Here is a 24,309-nt window from a genome sequence, read left to right as displayed (position 1 = left end):
AGAGATCGAAATACCGTTTCCCACAATCCCGAATACAAAAATACAAATATATATATAACAATATGTTTACAAATATGTCATATATACAAAATAACAGTCACTTCAATATTTTTGTGTATACATTATGAATCAGGCAACAAAATTGTAATTCACAAGGACGCAAATTTGCTTTTTTTTTGTTGCAGCAAACCAAGTTGTAAGGTGTAATGTAATTCAGAACAGAGTTACTTGCATCCATGAGATGCTGTTTTTGTTGTTCTTCCTGCTCCTCCCTGCCCATCCTCAGTGTCCTAAGGACTTGCAACAATAAGCAACAGTTTGACCTTTGTGCTGAAGGTAGTGGCTCGCTCAGTGTACTCCATGCTGCTGTAAACTTCCTGTTATGTATCCTCCTTAGAAGCCCCCGCCTATGAACACACTCAGTTACACAATTTCATCAGACTTCTAAAAATACACTACTCATATCTTCCATCCTGTGACCTCTGCACCACATCTCTCTTTGTTTGTCCCCTCCAGGCGAGTGTGTTCTTCAGCGAGCTGTTATGGTGAGGAAGAAGCTCTCTGCCAGGGAAGGAAGAGGATGGGTGTCAGGGACCCTTTTCTGTACCCACTTCAGAGTGGCCTTCGTGCCCCAGGACAGCCCCAAACCTGACGTGAGTCCCTCTGAACAGCTGTACTTAAATAATTGTTGTTGTTGTTCAAAGGATGACATTGGAAAAACATTTTCATTTTAATAACTAACTCTTAATTCCTGATGCAGGACAATGCAGACCCAGTGCTTTTAGGAGATCATGATGTGGCGCTGGCGTCCATAGAGAAGGTTGTGGTTGGTAAGTCATGCCCACATTTATTATGGCTGCTATTTTAATTGATGCAATGAGTAGAGATTTGTTTTATGACATTTGGGAGAGTCCCTGTTTGTGTCCAATCACAGACTAGTATACTGTCTATCATGCCTTTTTATAACATGCATGCACTCAAAGGGATTGTTTTAGTGAGGTTGTATGAAGTAGAAACGGAGAATCAAGCAATGTACTGCTGTGGATACGGAACAAATCAACACCAGTTTGAGTGTACGCTACATTTTGAATATTTTAACTGCTTTACCCTGCAGTCAGACAGTGTTTGCAGACGAGGAACTGAAGCAATCATTTGTTCTCTTTTTTGACAAAAACAGTAATTTGACCTTGCAGAAAACCAGGGTTGCAGAGCTTCCCGTCCTCCAATGCTGTGTTATTGTCTGAGTTTAACTGAATCCGAAACAAACCAAACAAAGCAGCAACTTATGAGTCATACAAGGGAATTATTGTTTTGGTCGAGGGAGTCTGCCCTTTTATGATCCCTTTTTAATGTTAAAGCTTAAAGGCATATGATGACGAGAAAACTGACATGTAGCCTAGTTTGTTTGATATCTTTTGATATTTGCTGACATTATCATTTAATTGGCTTGTATCCAAAAAGGGTTTGATCTAAAGTGTTCAGTCTTTGATGAATATGCAGCATCTGTAGTTACCTTTGTAGAAGGTAAACTTTATTACCACAGCAAATGTCTTGGCAAACGACCAATACCAATAACAACTACTATACAGAAAAACGTATTTAAAATCTTAAGTGCTATAAAGTGGCACAATAGACCAACCGAAGTGTTTTCAAGTTTTAAAAGCATTTCTCTGAGATCATTATCACATTAGAGTTATGCAAAATAAGATGTTTAAAAATGTTTTTGAATGTGCAGGTTTGGGCTCACTTGTAAAGTTATTTTTTAGTTGAGCCCTCTAGGTTTAACCTGCATACTGTAAGTATTTATATAACCTATACTCAAGGGTTCTTTGGCTCTGCTCCCACTTGTCTGTTTAACGTTTAATTAACCCCCCCCCCCCTCCTGTGTTGCAGTGGGCCCGAACCGGACCAAGCTGGTGACCCCGAACTCTTCTCTGAAGTTCACTCCCGAGGAGCTGGTGCTTTACTGCAGGGACCTGAGGGTCGTCTGCTTCCTGTTCGACCGCCTCACTCCTGACGCACAAGTCTTAGAGGTGTGTGCGCGCATCTCCTGATTTTAGGAATGTACTGATCTCATCTCTAAACATGACTACATCTTACACATGCTTAAAAACTAAGTGTGTGCATTCAAAACAATAATTAGCAGAAAACCAGGTGTTTTACAGCCTTTAAAATGACTTCATTTATATGTGTGCTGTGCAGTTTTATGAAGTTTTCAATTTTTCGAAGGGCAGCTTTTCTTCTTTATAATATGTTTATTTCATTTGTGACTTGTTATAAGAAATGTCTAAATTCTTCCAAGGTTTGTGTTTGTGTGTGTGTGTGTGTGTGTGTGTGTGTGTGTGTGTGTGTGTGTGTGTGTGTGTGTGTGTGTGTGTGTGTGTGTGTGTGTGTGTGTGTGTGTGTGTGTGTGTGGGTGTGGGTGTGGGTGTGGGTGTGGGTGTGTGTGGGGGTGGGTGTGTGCAGTTGGATCCAAGGCCCTGGTTACTGTCACACTGCTCATCAGTCATCTCAGAGACTAAAGACTTCTGCGTAGAGAAGTTGATCTGTGCCATACGCCAATGATCTGACTCTGTAGAGCGTTGAAAGCTGATGACCTTTGTCATGCTGATGGCTCCCTGTGGTTTCCCTCCTCAGATAACCTACACCATCGCCAAGACCTACCAGCCTCCTAAACCAGGGTCAGTGTTATCTTTCCAGAACGCTGCCCTCGGGAGTGTAGGTGAGTAGATTATTGCTTGAGCGCTCATGTATACAACCATCTATTTCCTCACTGATACCAGACCTCATTTGTCTATCAGTCCGTCCGTCATCCTGCTGCTGTGTTCAGTTCCCAAACACACAGGGCAATACTCAAATATATAATGTCATACCTTTTATATATATATTTTTGAAAGAATCTATGGCTCCAGTGTTTCCCTCAGAATTTGATTCTATTTGTCGGGGCACCGCCAAAGGCCCCTTAACCCCCCCCTCAAATAAGAAAATACATGTGAGTTCATGGCTACTGTAGACAACGTTCTTGTTGCTCTGTGTTGCGTTGTTAACGAGTGAGACACACCGGAGTTGAGGACGCCTTATTCCAAAGCGACTTACAGGGACGTTCCCCCTGGAGTAACTGAGGGCTAAGTGCCTTACTCAAGGGCACACTAGTAGTGGTGTTCCAGGCGGGATTTGAACTCGCAACCTTCCGATCATCAGCCCACCTCACTATCCATTAGACCACCAAAAAATTAAATGAAACAAAATAAAAATAAATAATAATTTAAATGTATTTTTTATTTTTATGAGATCCATTTGTGGTGGACGATATTTAATTGTGGCGGCCTGCCCTCAAATAAATCAATGTATGGGAAACACTGCTCTGTAAAATTGGTTAAGTAGGCATATTGATGGCCTTTTAAATGAATAATGATTACCCATATTAATGCTTGTCCCTAATACAGCCGATAATGTGATATATTTTGGTGATATTATTGATATCATATTCAGGAAATTAACTGCTTGCTCTTTTCCCCCCTTTAGTGAGATCTTTGCCCATAATAAAGTATTATTTCATCTTTTCTGAAGCCTTACCCGTAAATCTCTTTAGATTTTAATGTCATGAAAATGATCACATCAGTAAATGTGTTTAATCTTTTTTTCTGCTCATGTTTCACTGTGAGGAATATTCAAATAAATAACTGCTAAGTGAATGTGAGAACCGAATGCCAACATGAATCAGGAACGCAGCATGAAGCTGTAATGTCCTTGCTTTTTAAAGCCTTAAAGATGTTCTCTCTTCCTCAAGCCTTTTCTCACTTTGACTTCCACCGACTGTAGCTCCAGGGACAGAATGAACCCAAAAATCACAGTTTGTCATTCACACATGACTAAAACTCATCTATTTTAGTTTCTGTCTGAGTCTACTCTCTGACTCTGATGTTCCAACGCTTAAGACTGGAGAGAATATTAAACAGGAAACACGAAGGATCTCTGATCAGAGCAGACTGACATTCAAAGCGGACATCCTCTCTACTCGGCAACATGTGAAACATTCTCCTTTATGAGACGCAATGAAAATACTGTCTCTGAAGCCATGCCCTGCTGTGAGAAAATCTCTGAGTGGTTTTTAAGGCGAGCCGCTATAAAACTTTCAAGGTCAGATTTTCACTGTGATTGAAAGCCTCCATTTGTGAAGATTAAACCACAATGATTAAATGTAATTGTATGCCATCGGAGAGAAGGAATTCAATTCAGTGTCAGCAAAAAAAGGACACACTTAGCAGTTCACATACAAAATATAAACTCTTATACATATCCCTGGGCTGTTTACCTCGACCGTATAGAGTAATATGAGCCTGTCTGTACAATACATTATGCTACAGTATGTTAAGCTATGGCAGGCTGACCAGGCTGTGGAGGACTGTCAGCTCTTGGATAAATAATGCAAGCCCCCCCCCCCCCCCCCCCTCACTGTACAAGTCTCTAGATGATCCACAGCTCAACTCTGCCCCGGGGTCAAGTGTGTCCGGTGTGTGGTCACTGTGTCGAGGACAGCACTTTAAGACTTTACAAAAGATCGCTCCAGTGCCACTGACATATGTTTCTCAAATGTTAGTATAAAGTAGTTTGAAATGATTCCGAAATGATTTTACATTATTTCACCATTATGATGTCTCCCTTTAATACAGTTAAGAGGAAAGGGAGCAATGTCTCAGACTCAATATGTAGAGAGGCCTCTCACATTCAAAGCCTGTTCTCCAAAAGGTCTTTTCAAGTAGCAATTTCTTAATATACTGTACTTGGTCTTTCTGACCTAATCAACACAACACAATGTGTGCACACTGACATTGTAAGATATTGTGTATTAATAAGATGTTTGAATCACTGTCTCTCTACAGAAATGAAGCAGTTCCTAAGCAACCGTCGCCGTAACACCGACATGAACTGGTTTGAGTCGGCTTCAGACTGGGAGCAGGAGCTGGAGCGGAGCGGGGCCTCGGGCTGGAGGGTCAGCTCCGTCAACGACCGCTTCGAGATGTCCACCAGGTAAAAACACTCCTCAGATGGAAAGTAACATTGGGTCTGTTGGATTTCCAAATCTATGTTTAGATACAGTCAATTATTCTTTGAACGTTTTCTCAAGTAAATGTATGTGTGGGTTGTTAACTGTATTAAACTGCATACAATTGATCTATATTTCACTATCCACTATTATATTTTACTCTCCCCTCAGTAGTACTTCCTAGCGTGGGATTGTATCTAACAGCAGCCCTGTTTTTTAATCTTTTTGTTGGATTTGTGAATACATCTGCCCGCAAGTAACCTTGAAAGGAGAATGTTTGGAAAGCAATGTTTTGCAAACATGTGGGAAACTGAATGTCAGGAAAAGCTAAGGCCAAACTCTTATAAGAGACACAAATAATAGCACTTAGTGTGCTGCATCGATGCGTTCTACAAAGTCAAAGCTGTGGGCGTTTTGAATACAGAGCATCTCTCCTGTCTCCCATGGCTGCTGTCGCTCCACAGCTTATACTCTGGCAATAAACCTGTGTGTTCTCCGTTTCCTTACAGCCTGCCGAGGTCCATCGTGGTTCCACAGAAGGTGTTAGACACTGAGCTGAAGAAAAGCTTCGCCCACTTCAACGAAGGACGCATCCCTGTGAGTGCACTTAGTAATAATAAAGATTCAGTTTAAAGCTACCACCACTCATTAAAGATTGGTTCATTAATTCATGACTTTAAAGCGTTAATCCTATGATTTATAATTTATGTCATGGCATTTATAATACATAAAAACTTATCAGTATTTTATTTCATAGCGATTTTAAATATTGTTCTGATGGAACTGGCTTTTATACCGTATGTACAATCACAAAAACATAACCATTTCTATAAATGTAGCGCTGACAGACATCTTCCAGTTGCTTCAGGGAGGACTCAGTTCAACATGCTGGAGAACAAAGCCCATTTTTCCGAGTATAACAAACCCGGCTGCCATAAAATAAATCAGATGTGTAATTAAAAGCTCAAACAAACATGCTGAGTGTCCCTAAAGACCCATGTCTCTCAACTGGAGCCTTAAATGCAAATACATCACAAGTTTAACATGGTATTTTAATGTTTCAAGAAGGAGGTGCTTTTTAAGATTAAAGTTGGAACCATAAGCTAGTAATTATAATATTTACAGCAGTCATATTTAGGGTATTTCCTCCTTGTTATTAACATTCCTGTGAAGCAAATTACACGATACAGTTACTGTAGTGCCTTTGGCGATTTTAACTGTAGTAAACAGTGTGACATTTTTTTTTTTTGTTGCAGCGCTGGTGTTGGCGACACCCTCGAGGCAATGATCTACTGCGAATGGCAAGCTTCCAGAACAACATCTACCACGAGAAAGACGACATCAGGTGTGTGTTTTCAAAAGCATTTGAGTGGTTAAGCGACTATCAGTGAAGGCAATCCATATTTGAATAGCTTTTATCCTTAGTCTTGACTGCAGACTGTAACCATCACGAGGCAAATAATGGGTTACACTAAACTAATAACAGGGTTGACGCTACTGTAGGAAACGTTTTGTGTTAGTAGGGCACCAGAGTTGACTGTGTGCAGTTTAGTATTTCAGTCTGCATGGCTATAGAGGATGGTCACATTCTGCTTTTGTTTTTATCTACCACTGTGACTTCAAGATGTATTTTACAGGTTCAATTCAGCTCCGTCAACTCATCTCAAATCAAATTCTCTGATACTTTGTGAGAGAATGGCATACATTCTTCTCTGCAACTGAACCACTTTTGGTGCATTTAGCTTATTTAATCTTCCTGTAGAGAAGCTTTATGTTTGATGGTTATCTGAACACAGGAAGTCAAATGGCAGAAATAGTCTTCACTCAAACATCAGCTGACCACATGTGGCCTGTACAGTACAGCAAACTGTTGAAGAAGCTTCAGACTGCAGTTTTTAAAGCAACATTATACAGCAAAGCAAGTTTATTTGGACAGCTCATTTCAGACCTCAAGGCTAGTTCAAGGACGAGTATAGACGTATAAAACAATTAAACTAGAATATATTCAATATAACAAAAGAGAAAAGCTAACTCACAAACAAAGGATTTAAGAGGTGGGGAAATAGACCAATGCAACACTCTTTGGAAAGTCAGTGGCTAACAACATTGTTTAGCCTCCATTCAAAAACAAAGGTCTGTGGCAGACCTTAAATGTTCTGGAAATGTATTCCAGATCTGCGCTGCATAGAAACTGAAAGCTGCTTTTACATGTTTTGTTCTCATAGATCTAGATGACTTGTAACGGAGCAGATTATCAGACATGTATTAAGGCCCCAAATCATCCAAGGTGAAATCTGAATTTGCACTAATGAGTTTTTTTAACAGGAGCAACATTTAAACCAATTACTTCCACAGTGTTCTTTTAAAGGCATTTCACTTTATTTCTTCTTTCAAAGGTATATATTAAAAAAGCCACAGAGAAGCTAACTTGCTTGTTAACAGAGTAGCGTGTTGCAGATGAGGCAGCGTGTTAACGGCAGGATGTTCTGTAGGAACCTGGAGATGATCCTGTTTGGGTGCCAGTCGTCTCTGTGCGTGGTGGTGGAGCTGGACGAGGAGCTGCCCTCTCCTGCAGATATCCAGCTGGCACACAGCCGGCTGCGCGCCCTCTGTCTCGGAGGTGGGGATAAGACATGTACACACACACACACACACACACACACACACACACACACACACACACACACACACACACACACACACACACACACACACACACACACACACACACACACACACACACACACACACACACACACACACACACACACACACACACACACACACACACACACACACACACACACACACACACCTGAGCAAACATGTATTCACGCTCAGCACAAAAGGACCTCCAGCATATAAGGAAATGTGACAGATGAAGCGTCCACATGGTTACATAAACCTCCGTCACGTCAGGAAGGCAATCCAAAAGGTCCCATTTAAAAAAGAAAAGGATGATACTTGAACTCATTATTAAATGCTTTATAATGTTATAAATAATTATGAGTATTTATGAGTGCTCATAACTATGATTTTAAAGTTTTATAAGCAAATGATTATATATATATATTTTTGTGTTAAGTAATTCATGAGGGCCATGGGCGTCATAGCAAGCATTACTTTATCATTGATTCCCTTGAGTCACCTATTCATTTTAAGATTTGAATTCCATTCACAGCTGAGGCTTTCTAAACATTTCTACAAAATTCCTGCTTTCTTTGTCACATTCGATGTATATATAATTAAATCTCTGTTTTGCAGAGTTGTTTTGGTCTGAAACTCGAACAGTGGCAGCTCAAAGCAGGCTTTGTGCGATGGCCTTTATTTTTGTTTTTGTCATGTGTGCATGCACAGCACATTCCATGGTTGAGTGAACAGAGAGGTAACACAACTCAGGGTCATCTACAACTACTGGCCCTGGGACTGAAATGCTGACCAGTCTCTCACACGCTGTTTCTTTTGCACACAAACAATGTGTAAAGGTCGCTGATTTATCACGGTTCAAACACTTGTCAGCTCAGTGTTTTGTCTTCTGTGGTTGAGTTCACAACTCAGAGGATTGTCCCGTAAAAACATCCACTGTATTTGGTCCGTCTACTGGCAGTGGGCTTTGAGTATTCACAACAGCAAGATAGACAAAGGAAATAGATTTAAGGGACTGTATTAAAACTAATCCACCTGAGATTATGTGGATTTTACACTTTGGGTCCCATTCAAGATGTGGATGATTTATTATGAGGGCCAAAACATAAACATTTCACACCGATAGAAAAGTTAACGCCATAGCAAATACTTCTCCATAAGTAACAACTAGACAGCAGTTCTTTTCAATTTCTTATTTGGTTTTAGTGAAAAATAATTACAGATTGAAATATCTATGTACAGATATACACAAAAAAAAAAAAAAATGTACTAAGCAAGGTGGAAGTAAAGGAGCACAACGATCGTCTCTAAATGTTCCCCACTCAATTTTTAAGACACTTTAAACATTGTTTTTGTTTTGACTCTTTACACAGAGAGGTAGACAAGTTTTAGTTTTTTGTTTGACAGAGAGGTAGACAAGTTTTAGTTTTTAGTTTGACAGAGAGGTAGACAAGTTTATAACAAAGCAGTCTTTCTACTTATGTTGAACACTTGATGTCATGTTGCTGTGTTCTACATTGACTATTTGTGCTTCTGCTGACATGTACTGGTTCTAACTGTCCAGTCAGTTGATGTGAAGATATGAGCCTTACTAAACACTTTACAAAAGGTCTTTAGTATAATCTCTTTCTTTTGTTATTTTTCTTGTTTTGGCTTCTAGATATCTCCACATCTGTGTCAGTGCCTGATGACAAGTGGTTATCTACCCTGGAAAGCACCCACTGGCTCGACTACACCAGGTAACCGCTCTGATTGGCCCGTCTGGCCCGATCCATGTTACCCATAACAAAAACTCATCAACTCAGGTTCTTTTAACCCATGATCAAACATGTGCTTTGAAAATGTTGACTGACAACAATTAAAATCCTCAAAATCCTGTTATTAAGAGAAAACTGTATATGTTTTAAATGTATTATCCTTGATACGGAAACCCCTAAAAGTTCCTCCTATTAACAATAATTGTTTTACACAATGGTAACATCAATGAATGTGCATATCAATGTGTATCTATGTATTTGTATAACTTCACAAAAAGATTCAGTAATAAGATTAATGTCAAGGAAACAAAAGGATAACAGTAAAGGGAAGAAATACATATTTTGTTGCCATATTTGTGACGTGTCTACTTTGTCTGTGACTGAAATGAGATGAAGGTGATTTGATACCATCCCCCGCCTCTCTGTCTCCAGATCCTGCCTGAGGAAAGCCTCAGAGGTAGCCTGTCTGCTTCGCGGCGTCCACCTGACTGTGGCTCTGCAAGGTGAGTGACGTGACTTAGACCACGTCTCATATTATTCAATCCATTCATTATTCACTCGCTCTCATTAATCCCACATTAGGGCTTGCCCTGAAGTAGCTGTATACTGACGACAAGCACACTCCACTGCATGCACACTGTCAATAGGCCTCCATACAACAACAGGCTTTTAGAAAACAAGGAAACAGGCAGGTTTATCTCAAGACTTTCGTACATAAGGTCAAATGTGTCAACTTTTAACGCAAAGGAAATGGCAATCGTGCATGTCATTCTATTATAATCAGATACATTACTGACAATCTTCAGTGTACCATAGTATCTGTTTAAAGGGTTTCATCCACAGTATTTGTATTTGTAAGTCTGTCTGACCGGGACAGTTGTATTGCAGTCAATGGTGTGGATATTATGCTTTGTTTGATTGTTTGTGGTGCTCACTGGCTCTACTGCTGAAATGTAAGTTTCAGTTTGAACTAGCACAGCAGTTGTTTGTAAACTAATTGCCCACAAGACTAGGTGTAGTGGTCCGGCTTTGCTATTCAAGGATTAGGAGAAGGCAGTGGATTTGATAATCGGCCCCCCGGCTACAAACACTGGCTCTTTAGACATTAAAGGTAATTTCTCTAGCTGGAAAGGAGACATACTGTGGTACCACCCACCTGTATTTATAGCCTGGCTCATCTGTTCACATAGCACTGCTTCTGGCACCACACTTTTGGAAAGGGGTTAGATTTCCCTTTATTTTTCTGGTGTTGCCCGGGACGCAAGCTTTTTGGGATACTCTCAATCCCCCGTCTGAATGTTACTGTGTTGGAGTTTACTTCTTAGAACAACTGGGTCACCTCAAAGTGACTGTTGTTTGTTGTGAGGAAGAGGTGTCAACTGATCACCACCTGGCAGTGAGATGGGTCAGGTGACAGGGAAAGCTACTGGACAAAGGCACGCCTAAGCCATGTTGTGACTCATTTAACAGATAAGAGGCTGTTGTTTTCCAATCTGGATGCCTGTGGTTCATTCAGAGAGACAGGCCCAACACTTCTTACTCAAACAATGGCCATGTTCAGCTACGGATGTTTACATCTTGCGGCTGGTGTTTGACTTCTCTCTGAAACTCTGCAGCTGTAAGGGACTCGACATCAGGCCTTTACGACTCTTCTTCAGCCAAGAGGTTCATATATCAGTCGTGCTGTAAGTCTGCTTGTTGCGGCAGGAGCAGCCGTAAATATCCCACTGCAGTAATGACTCACTGCGCTAGCAAACTTTGTCTCTCCCTCTTCTCCCGTGTCCAGCTCTGGGTCTTTGTCTATGTATTCAGCATCATCTTTATTTGGCTTTCGTCCTATCAATACTTTCTTTGTCTAAACTATTTCCCCCTTCCTCTCTCTATTCTTTAACAGTACAAGCCTTAAGTGGATTAAGAACAGAATGAAATGTTGGTTGTTAGTTAAAGTGTTGTTTGTACATTCTGGTGCTTTCACATGTAACACTGCTAGAGGTTAATACTGTACATACATTGAAACACAAAACCATTATATTGAGGACAGTGGATGCAGGAGGTTATCTACAATCCCTCTAAATGCTAACATGATTATTACAAACATTAGGAATGCATTCATGCGACAGATGTGAGAATGTTCTTTTACATGTTACACAGAAAACTAATTTAGAATCTATATTACTGTGGAAGGGAACTGTAAGGGGTATGGTACATGGTAAGTACAGGTACATCGGTTTAGGAAAGGGGAGCAAAGGAAAATGGAGAATCCTTTTGTGTTTTTAAATCCATTTTTATTGTTTAACTTAAATAAAGTATGGACCTGTAGATGGGTTTACGTAATTGATGTATTGTACTTTGAAAGCAGTCGATTTAACAGCAGCTGATGATAAAAGGGAAATTGTGAAATTTAAAAGAGAAACTCATCGAAACAATGTAAAAGCAATATGGTGCTTCATGTACTTTATCAGAGAACTGTGTATAACATGTCATCTTATGCACTGACTGTATATGCCACATACTGTCAACAAATGATGCATTACATTAGCCGAAGACACAAAGAAAACGTGCTACATGGTAAATGGAGTCAGAGTTCCCAATACTATAAACAACTGACTCATCTTTAGCAGCTTGGTTCTATTTCTAGGTAATATATAATAAGTCCTACAGTATGACCTTAGTCAGCGTGTGCCTTTCTGTTTTGACGTTTTCAGAGGCGGACGACCGGGACATGGGCTGCGTTGTGTGCAGCCTGGTGCAGGTGATGTGTGACCCCCACTGTCGGACCCAGAGCGGTTTCCAGAGCCTCGTGCAGAAGGAGTGGGTGATGTCCGGACACCGCTTCTACAGCCGCATCAACTATCACCGCGACAACGACAAGGAGGAGGTGAGGGGTCAAGCTTCACACCAAAACTGACTGTCACAGGTTTTCCCAACTATATATTTATCCAGTGATGTAATAAAAGGAAGGCTAGTCATACAATACAAATGCCTTGTTTATTGTTATTTGACAAATGAAAGATAGTCCTGTCTTGAATTTAGGGTTGGACAATAATTCAATAATAATTGCATGTTTGTATAGAATGGTGATTATCATCTTAATCTCTGTCACACTGTGATATCTTGTGTACTTACTGTAAGAGAAAATGCTTCTGTTTTTCTATTATATTATAGGTTTAGTCCAAGTTTTTTCCGTTTACCATTTTTGAACATCTTTAAAAATATTTATAGGTTTATAAAACAAATCTAAACTGACCTCTGTTCTCGGACCCTAAAAAGAATATCTCAAAACAACGTGCTCAGTTATATTCTCATTCATCCATCCAACTTCTTTCCCACCATTTTTACCCTCCATCTTCCTCCTCCTCACCTTCATCTTGCTTCATCTCTCCCTCTTCTCTCCCACCTCCCTCTTCTTCATCGCTCCTCCAGCTGTTCCTCCTTCCTGCTCCTTACATTTTTCCATCACTCTAGATGCAGAGATTACATTCCTCCAGTTCTTGCGGAATTAGATCCACTCCTGAGGCTTTTTAAAATGTAATTAAAGATATAAGCCATGAACTGTTTGCCTCTATTTCATATCTTTTAACTCCATATTCTACACCAAGTCCCGTTGAATATAATAACCAAATGTTGAATTGTGTTTTTATGTTCCCCTGTAAAGCCCCATGTAAGCATTTTGCGTTTTGAGGCGCTTAAGATAAACAAATCAAGTTGACCTACTTGCCTCCTTCCCTTCCCTCTGCAGGCTCCAGTCTTCCTGCTCTTCCTGGACTGTGTGTGGCAGCTCTTGTCCCAGTATCCCTCTCGCTTCCAGCTGACAGGTGACTTCCTGTTGGCGCTGCACGACAGCATCCACCTGCCACTCTTCTCCAGCTTCCTGGCCAACTGCCAACGGGAGAGATGCAAACGCTCCCAGGTACTGGACACCTGAGAGGGGCTTTAGTATTTTGGCAACTCTATGATGTCATCTTTAAAAATAGAGCATTTTAAAGTCATTACAATATGATTTGCTGCAGACACAGATACTGTATGTCTTGGCAATTCCCAAAAATTACTGTGGGTAGCATTTTCCATACATACGATAACTTGTGCAAAGAAAGAAAATATAACGTTTGAAATGTTCATCCTTCTCTCCCCAGAACCCCGGGCAGTCCTACACACCAGTGAATGGCTGGAGGGATATGCTTCATCCGGATTCTTCTTCTGACCCTTCGGACCCTCCTCTCCCCTCGGTGTGGGACTGGTCCCTGCAGTACAGCAAGCACAGAAGAGACCGCTTCACCCAGCCCGTGCCCCCCATCCCTCCTCTCCAACCGCTGCTCAATGGAAACCTCAACACCAACCCAGACTCACACAGGGTAGGGCGCAGACTTACTCATGATGCAACACTCCCTCTAGTGGCCATGGGGGGAGCTTCAGTTTAACACTGGCTGACACCAGAGAGCATTTCATGTTTCTTTCCAGCTTTTGACTTGAAGAGAATAGTTTTAGATCTGAAGTATTTTTGACAAAGAACAATGTCAGTTTATAGTGCTACTATGATATTGTTGGAAAACAACACATTGTTTTCAATAAACCATTTTCACTGATGAATAAGGTCACAAAGGCAAAACATAATGTTTTTATGCACTGGTCCTTTTGACTATTTGACTTCCTTTACTCCTTTTCAAACTCAGACTTGTTGATAGAAGTGTGCACTTTCAGGTGTTTATTTGATTTCACGTTGTCTGTATGTGTCTGTCGATGTTTATACATTTTAAGAATGTAATAATAATAATGTATTCATGTCCTGAAAGTAAGACATTTATTAAAAGAAGGCCTCATTTACACATTTACATAACATCATTAAATAAAACCACAAATTTAAAAAAAAGATTACAAAAAGTTCTTGATTAAATGCAAGTTTTCAACTGGGGAAGTTTCAAGCCACTGCACCCTCTAGTGGCAGCCATAAAACATGCATCCAATTCAAATGGACTCCTTTGGACCAGGCTGCCTATAATGTCATATAGATCATGTTATTTCACGGATTGATGCCCATCTTTGGTTAGGGATAGTTTAGATCAAATAAGGAAGTTCAGCCTTTACTTTTGACTAAATACCTATAATCATAGCACACGGTTGAGACCCACAGTACACAACATCACCTCACTACTGTCAATTAAGCGTTTCAAATGTAACTGTTGGGTTATTTTAGCAGGAATCTGATATTTAAAGTTTTTACTGATCCTTTCTTCTTCTCCCTCGTCTGCCCACCAGCTGACTGACACCATCCCCGGCTCTGTCTTCCTCCTCTCTCGGGGCATCTTCTCGTGTCCGGCTAACCTGCTCCCCTGGCGCAGCGGCAGTTCAGGCGTTTACAAGAAGAGCCACCGGAGGGCGGCGTCCTCTGAGAACGTGCCCGGCCTGGAGAGGCTGCTGAAGGCCTGGGCGCTGGCCGAGTTCCCCCAAGGCCTCACCTCCAGCTCCGGACCCCAGGGGCCGCTGGACCCCTATGAGCCCTTAATGCCCCTCCTCATGGGGCCCTGCATGGGCCTGTGGAGGGAGTGCTACCTCCGGGGGGCGCTCCACGCTCAGGTACGATGGAAGTGTTAGGAACATTGAAATAGGAATTATTGTGAATCAGAAAAAGACTGCGTTGTTCAATACACTTCTCTAGATTTAAAAAGAATGTGTTTGAATTTATTCCTTTTGGACCATTAGCATAAGGAATTCAAAGAGGCCCCACATTTTCTTAAAACAGTTTAAAAATATAAATCTGAAGGTTTTATAAGTTTGTAAGTGATAAATAAATAAAAAAGGCTAATTTCACATCACCCGCATGCATTAAGATCCAAAAACCGTAAACATTTCCAACTTTGGGATCAATAAAGTACATCTTACCTTGTCTTAAATATAAATGGCAGTAATGATCCTCGAGTATACAGAACCATCAGACAGGCAGCACTAAACACTGGCTGGTATAATGGATGTAACACTGGTTACAACTATTCCCTAAACTGACCCTTTTAACTGTCGCTTATCTAGATTTCACCTTCGTCATGTCTTCTTCCTCTCACATCATGAAGGCTTGTTCATGATACGACATTGTCTCTTTGAGGTGTTAATTAGTTTGAGCTGTTGAACTCCCATCATGGACGTGGTACAGTCTTTGTGATGTCTGTGCAGCAGCACGTCAATCAGTGTCCCCATGGTGATTTTGAGGATATTTGGAGGGCTGTGTCGGTGCTGTTTTTCTATTTTAAGGGAACTGCAGAGGAACAAGTGAAGCCTATCAAACCGCTTTGAAAGATTAGTAGTAGAGAGTCAATTCTGTTCATCTGTGTAATTGAAGTGCTACCCCAACAATTTCACACATCATTAAAGTGCCCCTAGAGGCCAACAAAATCCCCTTTCTCTCTTCTTTTCGTAACACAAGATATATTTTCATTCGGAAATCACTGAGCATTTGTGCACAACTCGGCTCTAAAACAAACAATTTAGTTCCAGCACCCGGAGAGGTGGAGCAACAACGAATACAAGTATTGTTAGTTGGTGTTTTTTCACAGTTGTATCCAAGTCCTGACACTGCTCTCATGTATTATGCATTACAGCACAACAAAACTGCTTACTGCAGAATCTACAGCTACTATACACTCCAGTGTTTCCCCTACTGTAGGTTTACTGCTTTGGGGGGGGGGGGGGGGGATATATGCGCATTGGGATATATACTTTTTAAATCCTCTGGAGCAGAGAGAGGAGCTGTGGATTATTGTTATTGATTAATGCATCAGTGTTTCTTAGGGTCAACAACACTAAACTCACAACTTAAAATGAAAGCGTTTAGTTTATTTAATTAAAGAGCACAGTCATGTTCAATGTGGAAAGTGAGAGTAGATAAATAGATTAGTTGCAATTTGGTGCTACATATATATTTAAAAAAATTTTTTTTTAATAATTTTTCTTTATCTTTTTAAACACCTTGAATTTCAGGGGGGGTGCGGGGCTCCGTTAGCGGGGCGCAGCGCCCCTCCAAGACAATGGTAGTTGAAACACTGCACTCTCTAATAATGATGGCAATCATTGAGAATAGATTTATACATTGCTATATCAAAACAGCATTGTTTGTATGTTAAAGGATACGAAAGATTATATTCTGTGTTTGCCTACCATGTGTTGGTCTGTTTGTTTTTATACATACCGATCCTATCATGGCTCTTAACTTGAAGCCCATGTGTTCCTGCTGAAGACCAGCATCTTCACAGGTCCAAATTCTGTATATGATTTACGGTACTATAATTTAAAAGCTACATGCTTTTCCTGAAACAGGCCAATTGTTATTCAAACAACATTATAATGCTCTTCATTGATGCCTTAAAGAGACAGTTCACTACAATAATACATATCATTCCTCTCACGTGGAGCGCTATTTAACAATGATATTGGTGCAGATGTCTTGCCTCCCTCCAATATAATTGAACTTGAAGGCCCCCAGATTGTGCAAAACAACAACATTAGTGAAACATACCAGCCATGTCATTTTTCTAGAAATCATGACCCAGTTACATAAGCTAATCCACAGAGATGGTTTGTGAGTAGTACTATTTGTTTCTACAGATCTCACACCAAATGATTTAAATGGATAAATACCACAACAAGCAATAAGAAAAGAATGCATTCTGGACTGTGTGCTTCTGTTTCATTGATGGATAACCATCTCCTGTAATAAATATTAACCATGTAGCTCTCCATCCTCAGGCGTTCTCCCACCCCGTCTCAGCAAACCACCCCCACCCCGTGGAGCGCCTGGCCCGGGAGGTGCAGCAGCTCAAAGACAAGCTGGAACAGGTGTCCACGGACTCCGATCTCAACCCCCCCACCAAGATGGCCGAGCCACGACGCACGGACACCAACCTGAACCAAAACACCAACAACGGCACCTTCCTCTTCCCGGCGTCCAGGCCTCAGAGCGCGGGGAACCCCAGAGCGGCGCCCCCTCCTACCTCCACCAACCACCAGACCTCCCGGGGCCCCCCCGCCGCCTCAGCTGCACCGTCCAGGCCCGGCCACAGAGACAATGGGGGCAGCAACAAACACACCTTCCTGTTCGGGCACTCTTCGGTAGCAGAGGCCCGCCCTGATCAGCGCTACTACCCAGCACCCCAAAACGCCAAGCTGCCTAAAAGCAACGGGATACAGAGCGCCCCTCCCCACGACAGACTATAAGCAGATCATAAGCTCAATATCAATATGTGTTTCCCGTCAAACCATATTCAATTAAGCATATAGTGATAAAACAGTGCAGAAAATGAATGAAATGAAAATAATCCCTGCAAGATCTCTTTAATCTCCTACTCATCGTCTGTACTGTATGACATGTGACAACTGTTTTGTAAATGTGTAGAGACAATCTTAGCCTTCAATATTCCAACTATTAAATATTAGAAGAAGAAATAAAAAGGGCTGAAGGTGCTGAACACTGTAACAGCAGAACATTAGAAGCACATCTTGCCGTATCTTGAAAAGCAGGGCGTGACAGATGTTGTAGGCGTCGCCCTTGGAGAAAGACAGAGAGCTTGTAGTTTCTATTTTTAGCTTCTTATCCAAAGAGGGACACAGATAGCGGTTTGATAACATGATTCTTAAGGGCACTTTGACAGTTATGTGAGACTACATGTCTCCAGAAGACATAACTCCATAGATCCTTATTAGATGATGTTTTGATCATGTGCAAAAGGACATGTTCCTCTCCTAGGTTTTGTAACTTAGCTTCAAATAGAAATGTAGAATACTGTTTGACCAATGATCATTTTTTAAACTTTAAACGTTACATTTTCTTTTAACTGCAGGCTCTGTGGCTTTAATGTGGAATTTAGGGCATGAGAGCTATTTTGGTACCGCTCTCATATCTCTCCACTTGCTTTCATGCTTCTTCAGTGAGAGGCCTATTTTCAGTGTTGTTAGCCTGGATGTGTCTGTGATTTCAGGGCTTTTAGTTATATCATCTTATCTAAACTCTCATCTTTATTTCCAAGTATTTTTTACTATGATCCGTCACTTTGACATCTTACATGTAGATAAGTGTGATTTTTGAATGGTTTTTGACCAAATTGAGTATTATTGTGAGATTTTCTCATTCATTTTGTAGTGGAATGAAAGAACTCAAACATTGTTCTGCCTTTTTGAATGACGTACCTTGAGAAGGTACCCGTGTTGGAAGCACATTTCTTCCTGTGTTTACTTATCATGTTATATCTTTTTTTTTCTTCTCCTGCCTGGAGGTGTATTAGTACGCAGCCAGCATTTAGGTCAAGGACTTGTCTGACTGTATTAAAGCACAGAGGGAAGTATCGCCTGTGCCTTTAAATCCAAAAAGGGTTTTGTTTGCGTGATGTGGGAGTCCAGTAGGTTCACTGACGTCATTCCCACAGACGGATGAAAGTGTTATTTTCCTCATTTTATTTTGTGCAGGATGACAGTTGTCATGTGTATGACTGATGCTGATCTCATGTCAAAAGGTACATCACTTGATAGCACTATGAATTATGAAACTGTTGTAAATATTCATCATATCAGATCTTTCCAGGTGTGATGCCAACGCACTCCTTCGTCTTCCATGGGGAGAAAACAAAATCATGTTTTTGTTCTGTCGCATGGAAAATCTCATTTGATCTTCTGCTACACCTGTCAGTCTGTATCGTTGTGTGTTTGGTACGAACATCACTAACATTTGCCAGATGTACATATTTTTTGTATCAGCATGTTTTGATCCTGATCAAATAAAAAGTGTTATCAGTTCACAATCTCTCCACTGTGTTCATAATCTGTTCCACAAACAAAATACAAATCATTTCTAGTACACAGCTCATAAACTTTATTTTTTTAACAAAATAAATATTTACATATGATCTGTAACACTTAAAAAGTAGCACGGCACTGTACTTATAATTTAAAATCCAACCGCCTTGCATGATATGTATAGTCAGAATAAAACAGTTTGAGAATCATGTGCAAAATGCTCAATACTTGCAAAGGTAATGTACAAAGTAAAAACTCGGAAATGTTAAATACAAAATATCAGTCGCCCCAGTTTGGTTTAGTCTGTCCTGTTTCCAACGTTACGGTCAGTAGAATGAAAATCAGTGTTTTGGCAAAGAACATTTGTTTTCTGGCTCATGTTTCACCCAAAACCAAACTATTAGACTTTTTTTCCAATGTCGCTGCGATGACATGCTTGTTTGAACCATGTTTTTAGATGCATTGTGGCACTTTAAACCTATGGATGTAACTCTTTCTCACAAGTAACACCAGATACTCACAGGAGACTAAAGTAAAGTGACCATCAGTTGCAGTCCATATCAACACATAGCTCTCATGGCAGTGCATTAAAAATCAACCAGCTGAAGAAACAAAAATGTTTAATCATCAGAGGAGTTAACATCTCTCCCATTTAAGAGCTTCACCCCGACCTGCTCCCATGCTCCTTCCCTGCACACTGCTCCTGCTGCAGGATGCCGTCCGGCCCGTAGAAGAACCCGGAGGAGGACGGGCAGGGGCCCCCCAGCTGGCGGATGGACTTGCACATGGGGCAGGGGTACTCGGACAGGCCCTCGATATCCTCGAAGGCCAGGTTGACGATCTGGTCGCAGCAGGGGTCGCAGTAGAGGTGTCCGCAGGAGAGGCGCTTCAGGCGGACCTCGTAGGAGATGCAGCACTGGCAGTGGGGCACGTCGGGGCCCAGGGACAGGGAGCCTGTCAGGGAGCTGCTCTCCAGACTGCCAGCCTGACTGGAGCCCTGCTTAGTGGGAGACCTGAGGGGGAGAGTCAGGACGAGAGGGGACAAAAGAGTCACACACACTGTAGAGCGGAAACAATGAGTCGACAACATGAATGGATGGTGAATGGATTCATTGTTGAAACTGTTGTTTTTAAAGCAGAAATATCATATTGTCTGGTTCCAGCTTCTCAAATGTGAGGATGTTCTGCTTTTCACTGTTTGATATCATTTTAAGTAAAGACAGTGCAGTGAAATACGGTATATATTTTAACTTATACCACCAGAAAATGTCCTTTTTGGATCTCCTTTGTGAAACTCCATGCATCAGAACGAAATGTCAACAGCCATAGAAAGCCATGTTTTTAGAAATGCAATGTAATATAAAGCAGGCTTTGATTGGTACATGAACAAACCCCTCAGGCAAAACCTCCAGAATAAAGATAGGAATTAAGTTTAGTGTATGTCAATGCTGTAGTGAAATGGAGAGTTCTGGCTCAGATAACAGCAAGGGGGGGGGGGAAATTAGTTTAAAAGGAAGATCAAAAGATGAATCAGTTTAGCACTGTTCTATAGTATAACATTTATCCATGTAGATTAGCTTGAAATCTAAAGCAAGTCAAACTGGGGCCTTAGATAGTTAGATATTTTATTGATCCAAATGTGGGTAAATGTTTTGTTACAGAAGCATCAGTGTGTTCAGACATTATGATTTATAAAATGCCAAAAAAAGTGAAAAGGACTTTTGAAGCTAACTTTAATTCTGGTTTTGAGCAGCACATTAGATACACTGGCACCAGAGGGTTTTTGACCTGTATTAAGGTAAAATGACTTCCTGTAATAGTATCACATCATTGTTCAACCTAGAAGCCAATCGTCTGCCGCCTTAAACCAAATCTTAAAAACATGATACAGCCGTTGAGACACGTGGGATCAAACTGGCATCAAGCTTTGCCTATGCACACACGAAACTGGTAAAACCTGAGCTGCCTATGTGGAGCTGCCTGATTGTGCAATAATTTAAACTGTGGAGTGTTCCTGCTTTATTTTATCTGTCTTTAGATCGAGACTTTATGTTTCTTTAAAACAAATATTTCATAATAAAGGAACACATAAATAAACACAAGGCATGGTGTTTAAGGGTTTTGCAGATGACAAAGGTTTTTTGACACACTTACCAGCAGACAGTGGCTGAATGACAGATGACAGGATGACTGGATGCCAATTTTTCAAAGAGCCTATGTTCTGTGTCAGACTTTGGATTAGGTCCAGTCTGTTACTTATCGGATACCGCTCATTAAAAGGTGCAGTGGGTAGAATTCATGAAAATGAACCTTGTGTTGCATGAAGCCTTATTAGCCATATTCTTTAAATGATAGTAGAAGGTGCTCAGGTTTCTTATGATGCCAATGTTCCTGGATTTGATAATAAATGGCTTTAAATTATTTCTGATGCATGCAGAAAACAATGCCTCAGAAAACATGTTGCCATAACAACTGTGAAGTCATTTATTTTATATATTTCTCTGCCTGATTTGTCATTAAATCATGTCACATATCAAATCCCCCCTCAGTCATTGAGCATTGCCCTTTGCAGGATTACACAATTAGCATAATCCTGAGTATTATATGTTTATTTTATTTAAATATAGGCCTAGTTTACAAGCACATGTATGGCTAAAATGAAATCACAGGAGAATGAGGAGATTGGTAAAGGTGCCTAATGAAGTCATTACTGGCGGCCACAGACCCACACAGCTGTATTCTCGGAATAAATCAGGATTTGGTTATATCCGGGGAAATATAGGTAGATCACTCACTTGGACGACGATGAATCTTTAAAGCAGTCGAAGCTGAGAGCTGCTAAGATCCTCCACAGCAGATCCATGCCGGCTCCTATCATGGTAACACCGGAAAAAAATCATCGACCTGGTTTGTGGCGAGCGTCATATTTAAAGAGAAAAGGAGAGACAGAAAGCACGACACCACCAGTCTCTGTTGTCCTTAAATTCACAACAGCACAACGGGGAAAAAAAGGTCCTGTACCAACTCACTCCCACGCTATGTTGTTAAATATACGAATGAGAAGGATGTGCCATCATCATCATCTGCAGGCATTTGAATGGAGGTAAACAAAGCGTCTGTGCCTGTCTGTTCCTCTGCAGTTATCTCAGTGTCCGCAGGGAGGCGCTGCTGAGGCTCATTGGCATCAATAAGACCATGGAGCAGACTGAGAGGACATCAGAACATCCGCTGATAGTGTCCAACCAAGATACTGTTAATGTTTCTCACAACCAACATATACAAATAATTACCTCACACCACCACGGGTTAAAGATGTTTAAAGGCCATGTTGTGTCTATAGTATATTCCTGTATAGCCTAATGAGACTGTATATTGCACTCAATATATTCAATATTTCGGCTTATTATTTAGATACTCTAAGGATATGTCTTTCTATTCGGAATGTGTATACTTGCTGCTGATGTTTTATTTTTATTTTTATTTGTATCTTATTGTATCTTTTAAACATTTGTAAGTCGTGTAATGCTTGACACTGCTGTTGGAACACAATCATTTCCCAATTTTGGGATAAATAAAGATTATATCTATCGATCTAACTATCTAAATCTAGGTGAGTGATTTGCACATGAATATGCTGTTTACAGTCATCTTCAGTGTGTAGTTTGTCAATCTAACATTTTTAGTGAAAGCTATTTTCCTAAAAGACTGCCTCTTGTTCTTTATTTGCCTCATTAATTGTCTGTTATTGACTTATGTCTTTTGTTTTCATAAGAAATATGTTGATAATATAGACTTTTGTATGAACAAAAATCGAAATATTTCTGTTTCTCATAAAAAAGTATATTGTATGCCTGTTTAAAAATATATAAAGTCTAATGAAGAGGTGTCTACATAAAAACATTTAAAAATATTTTTACTATCATTTTTAATAAATAAATATATATATATATACACGAGAAGAAGAAACAGGTTTTTTTATTTAAATATATTTTATTTTATTGTAAAGATATATCTTCTTTATTCCTGTTATTGGGCTACTTATGGCATGTCATTTCATAACCTGTATTTTAAAAACATACTCATGTATTTAGAACGTTTTAAACCAACTTATTAAAAATCAAATATCAAAGTCTTTAAATAAATGTCATAATTCAGAGTATAGTATAATATGACATTTTGCATTACAGGATTTAGCCACCAGATGGCGACGTGTATTTACCTTAAAATCAAACTGAAAACTCAAGATTCTTTAAAAAAATGTCCATTGGGGGCAAATATAATACATCTATCATTAAAGGAAAAAGTACTATAATCTCTGACTGTTCATGATCAACATAGTCTATCCTACAGTAAGCTCCCAAAGGAATACAAATATTGTACTGACATTGAATGCCCCGTAGTGATTTATGAGCCATATTTAATCATGGTTAACACTGGTATTTAATTATGGACACAAGGTGAGACATATAAGCTGATAAACATGAACCTTTCAGGTAGTTTTACAAGAGATGTCTGTGTGTCGCTGATTTATTACATTTACAGCTGCAGATAAGGCCTGAGAGAGGCAGGCCATTAAAGCGGCCCTGACTGTGTTATTGTGTCCAGGAAATGTGATCCTGTGGAAATTAAATTGTGTGTCAACCAGGCATGACCAATTGCTTTTTGTCCTGGCAGGTAAAGAGGACTCAGCTGCAGACACACACCGCCTGGAGAGCTGCAGGTTGTTTCTGGGAGTGTATTTTGGTTTGTGGAGATGATGATGTGGAGTGTCAGGGCTTCAGACAGTCAGCTGCACTGCTGCGGGGAAATGTGATCATCTGATCTCTGTCACATTTCAAACAGGTGCCTCTGCAGGGCAAAAGATGAAGAGCTGTTGCTTATCTTCTATGTTCTACCATGTACAATGTCACATTATGGGGTTTATTTGTGCCAAAATGATGTTAGTTGACTGATGTCTATTCAACTTTGGGCTATACTTCAGTTGTGACAAGCTCTTGTGACCATCTTACTGTGTGTAGATTGGTTACCTGACAAAACATGTGTCCATCAATTTAACCTTAATCTGTACTTTTGAATTATGATTGTTCT

General features: G+C 40.4%; 2 protein-coding genes and 1 long non-coding RNA gene across 4 annotated transcripts in view; 1 reads left to right on the top strand and 2 right to left on the bottom strand.

The window, feature by feature from the left end:
- mtmr11 (myotubularin related protein 11) overlaps nt 1-19,226 on the top strand; it is a 33,462-nt gene extending 14,236 nt beyond the window's left edge. The window contains exons 3-17 of the mRNA XM_079640471.1: nt 517-653; nt 761-830; nt 1,894-2,033; nt 2,638-2,722; nt 4,884-5,031; nt 5,557-5,644; nt 6,304-6,392; nt 7,540-7,667; nt 9,354-9,432; nt 9,883-9,953; nt 12,156-12,328; nt 13,190-13,360; nt 13,584-13,802; nt 14,704-15,021; nt 17,182-19,226. Of these exons, the coding sequence (XP_079496597.1) occupies nt 517-653; nt 761-830; nt 1,894-2,033; nt 2,638-2,722; nt 4,884-5,031; nt 5,557-5,644; nt 6,304-6,392; nt 7,540-7,667; nt 9,354-9,432; nt 9,883-9,953; nt 12,156-12,328; nt 13,190-13,360; nt 13,584-13,802; nt 14,704-15,021; nt 17,182-17,649 (2,384 nt within the window). The 3' untranslated portion in view covers nt 17,650-19,226. The remainder of the gene's footprint in view (nt 1-516; nt 654-760; nt 831-1,893; nt 2,034-2,637; nt 2,723-4,883; nt 5,032-5,556; nt 5,645-6,303; nt 6,393-7,539; nt 7,668-9,353; nt 9,433-9,882; nt 9,954-12,155; nt 12,329-13,189; nt 13,361-13,583; nt 13,803-14,703; nt 15,022-17,181) is intronic.
- LOC307013193 lies at nt 12,160-13,734 on the bottom strand. 2 transcript variants are annotated; one of them, XR_013800886.1, is made up of 4 exons: nt 13,606-13,734; nt 13,165-13,412; nt 12,812-12,911; nt 12,160-12,300 (listed from the first exon to the last, which is right to left on the bottom strand). It is a non-coding gene; the product is annotated as an uncharacterized lncRNA (long non-coding RNA). The 2 variants fall into 2 exon arrangements; XR_013800887.1 differs by having other exon boundaries at nt 12,812-12,967; nt 13,165-13,371; nt 13,606-13,732.
- Nucleotides 19,227-19,824: 598 nt separating the features above from the next.
- On the bottom strand, nt 19,825-22,740 carry LOC307013192 (uncharacterized protein). Its single transcript, XM_079640472.1, has 2 exons — nt 22,017-22,740; nt 19,825-20,234 (listed from the first exon to the last, which is right to left on the bottom strand). Exons 1-2 carry the CDS (start codon nt 22,097-22,099, stop codon nt 19,883-19,885), a joined length of 435 nt encoding a protein of 144 aa, XP_079496598.1. The 5' UTR covers nt 22,100-22,740; the 3' UTR covers nt 19,825-19,882.
- Nucleotides 22,741-24,309: the final 1,569 nt, after the last annotated feature.

Source organism: Notothenia rossii (genome assembly GCF_949606895.1).
Source record: "Notothenia rossii genome assembly, chromosome: 7".
Lineage (NCBI taxonomy): Eukaryota > Metazoa > Chordata > Actinopteri > Perciformes > Nototheniidae > Notothenia > Notothenia rossii.
The sequence above is the reverse complement of the archived record's forward strand: the minus strand, read 5'-3'. Positions and strand labels throughout refer to the sequence as shown.

Coding starts and splice junctions, on each gene's coding strand:
- LOC307013192 (XM_079640472.1), bottom strand. CDS start 22,099: ATGATAGGAGCCGGCATGGATCTGCTGTGGAGGATCTTAGCAGCTCTC. Junction 20,235..22,016: donor AAAGATTCATCGTCGTCCAA/GTGAGTGATCTA, acceptor TCTCCCCCTCAG/GTCTCCCACTAAGCAGGGCT.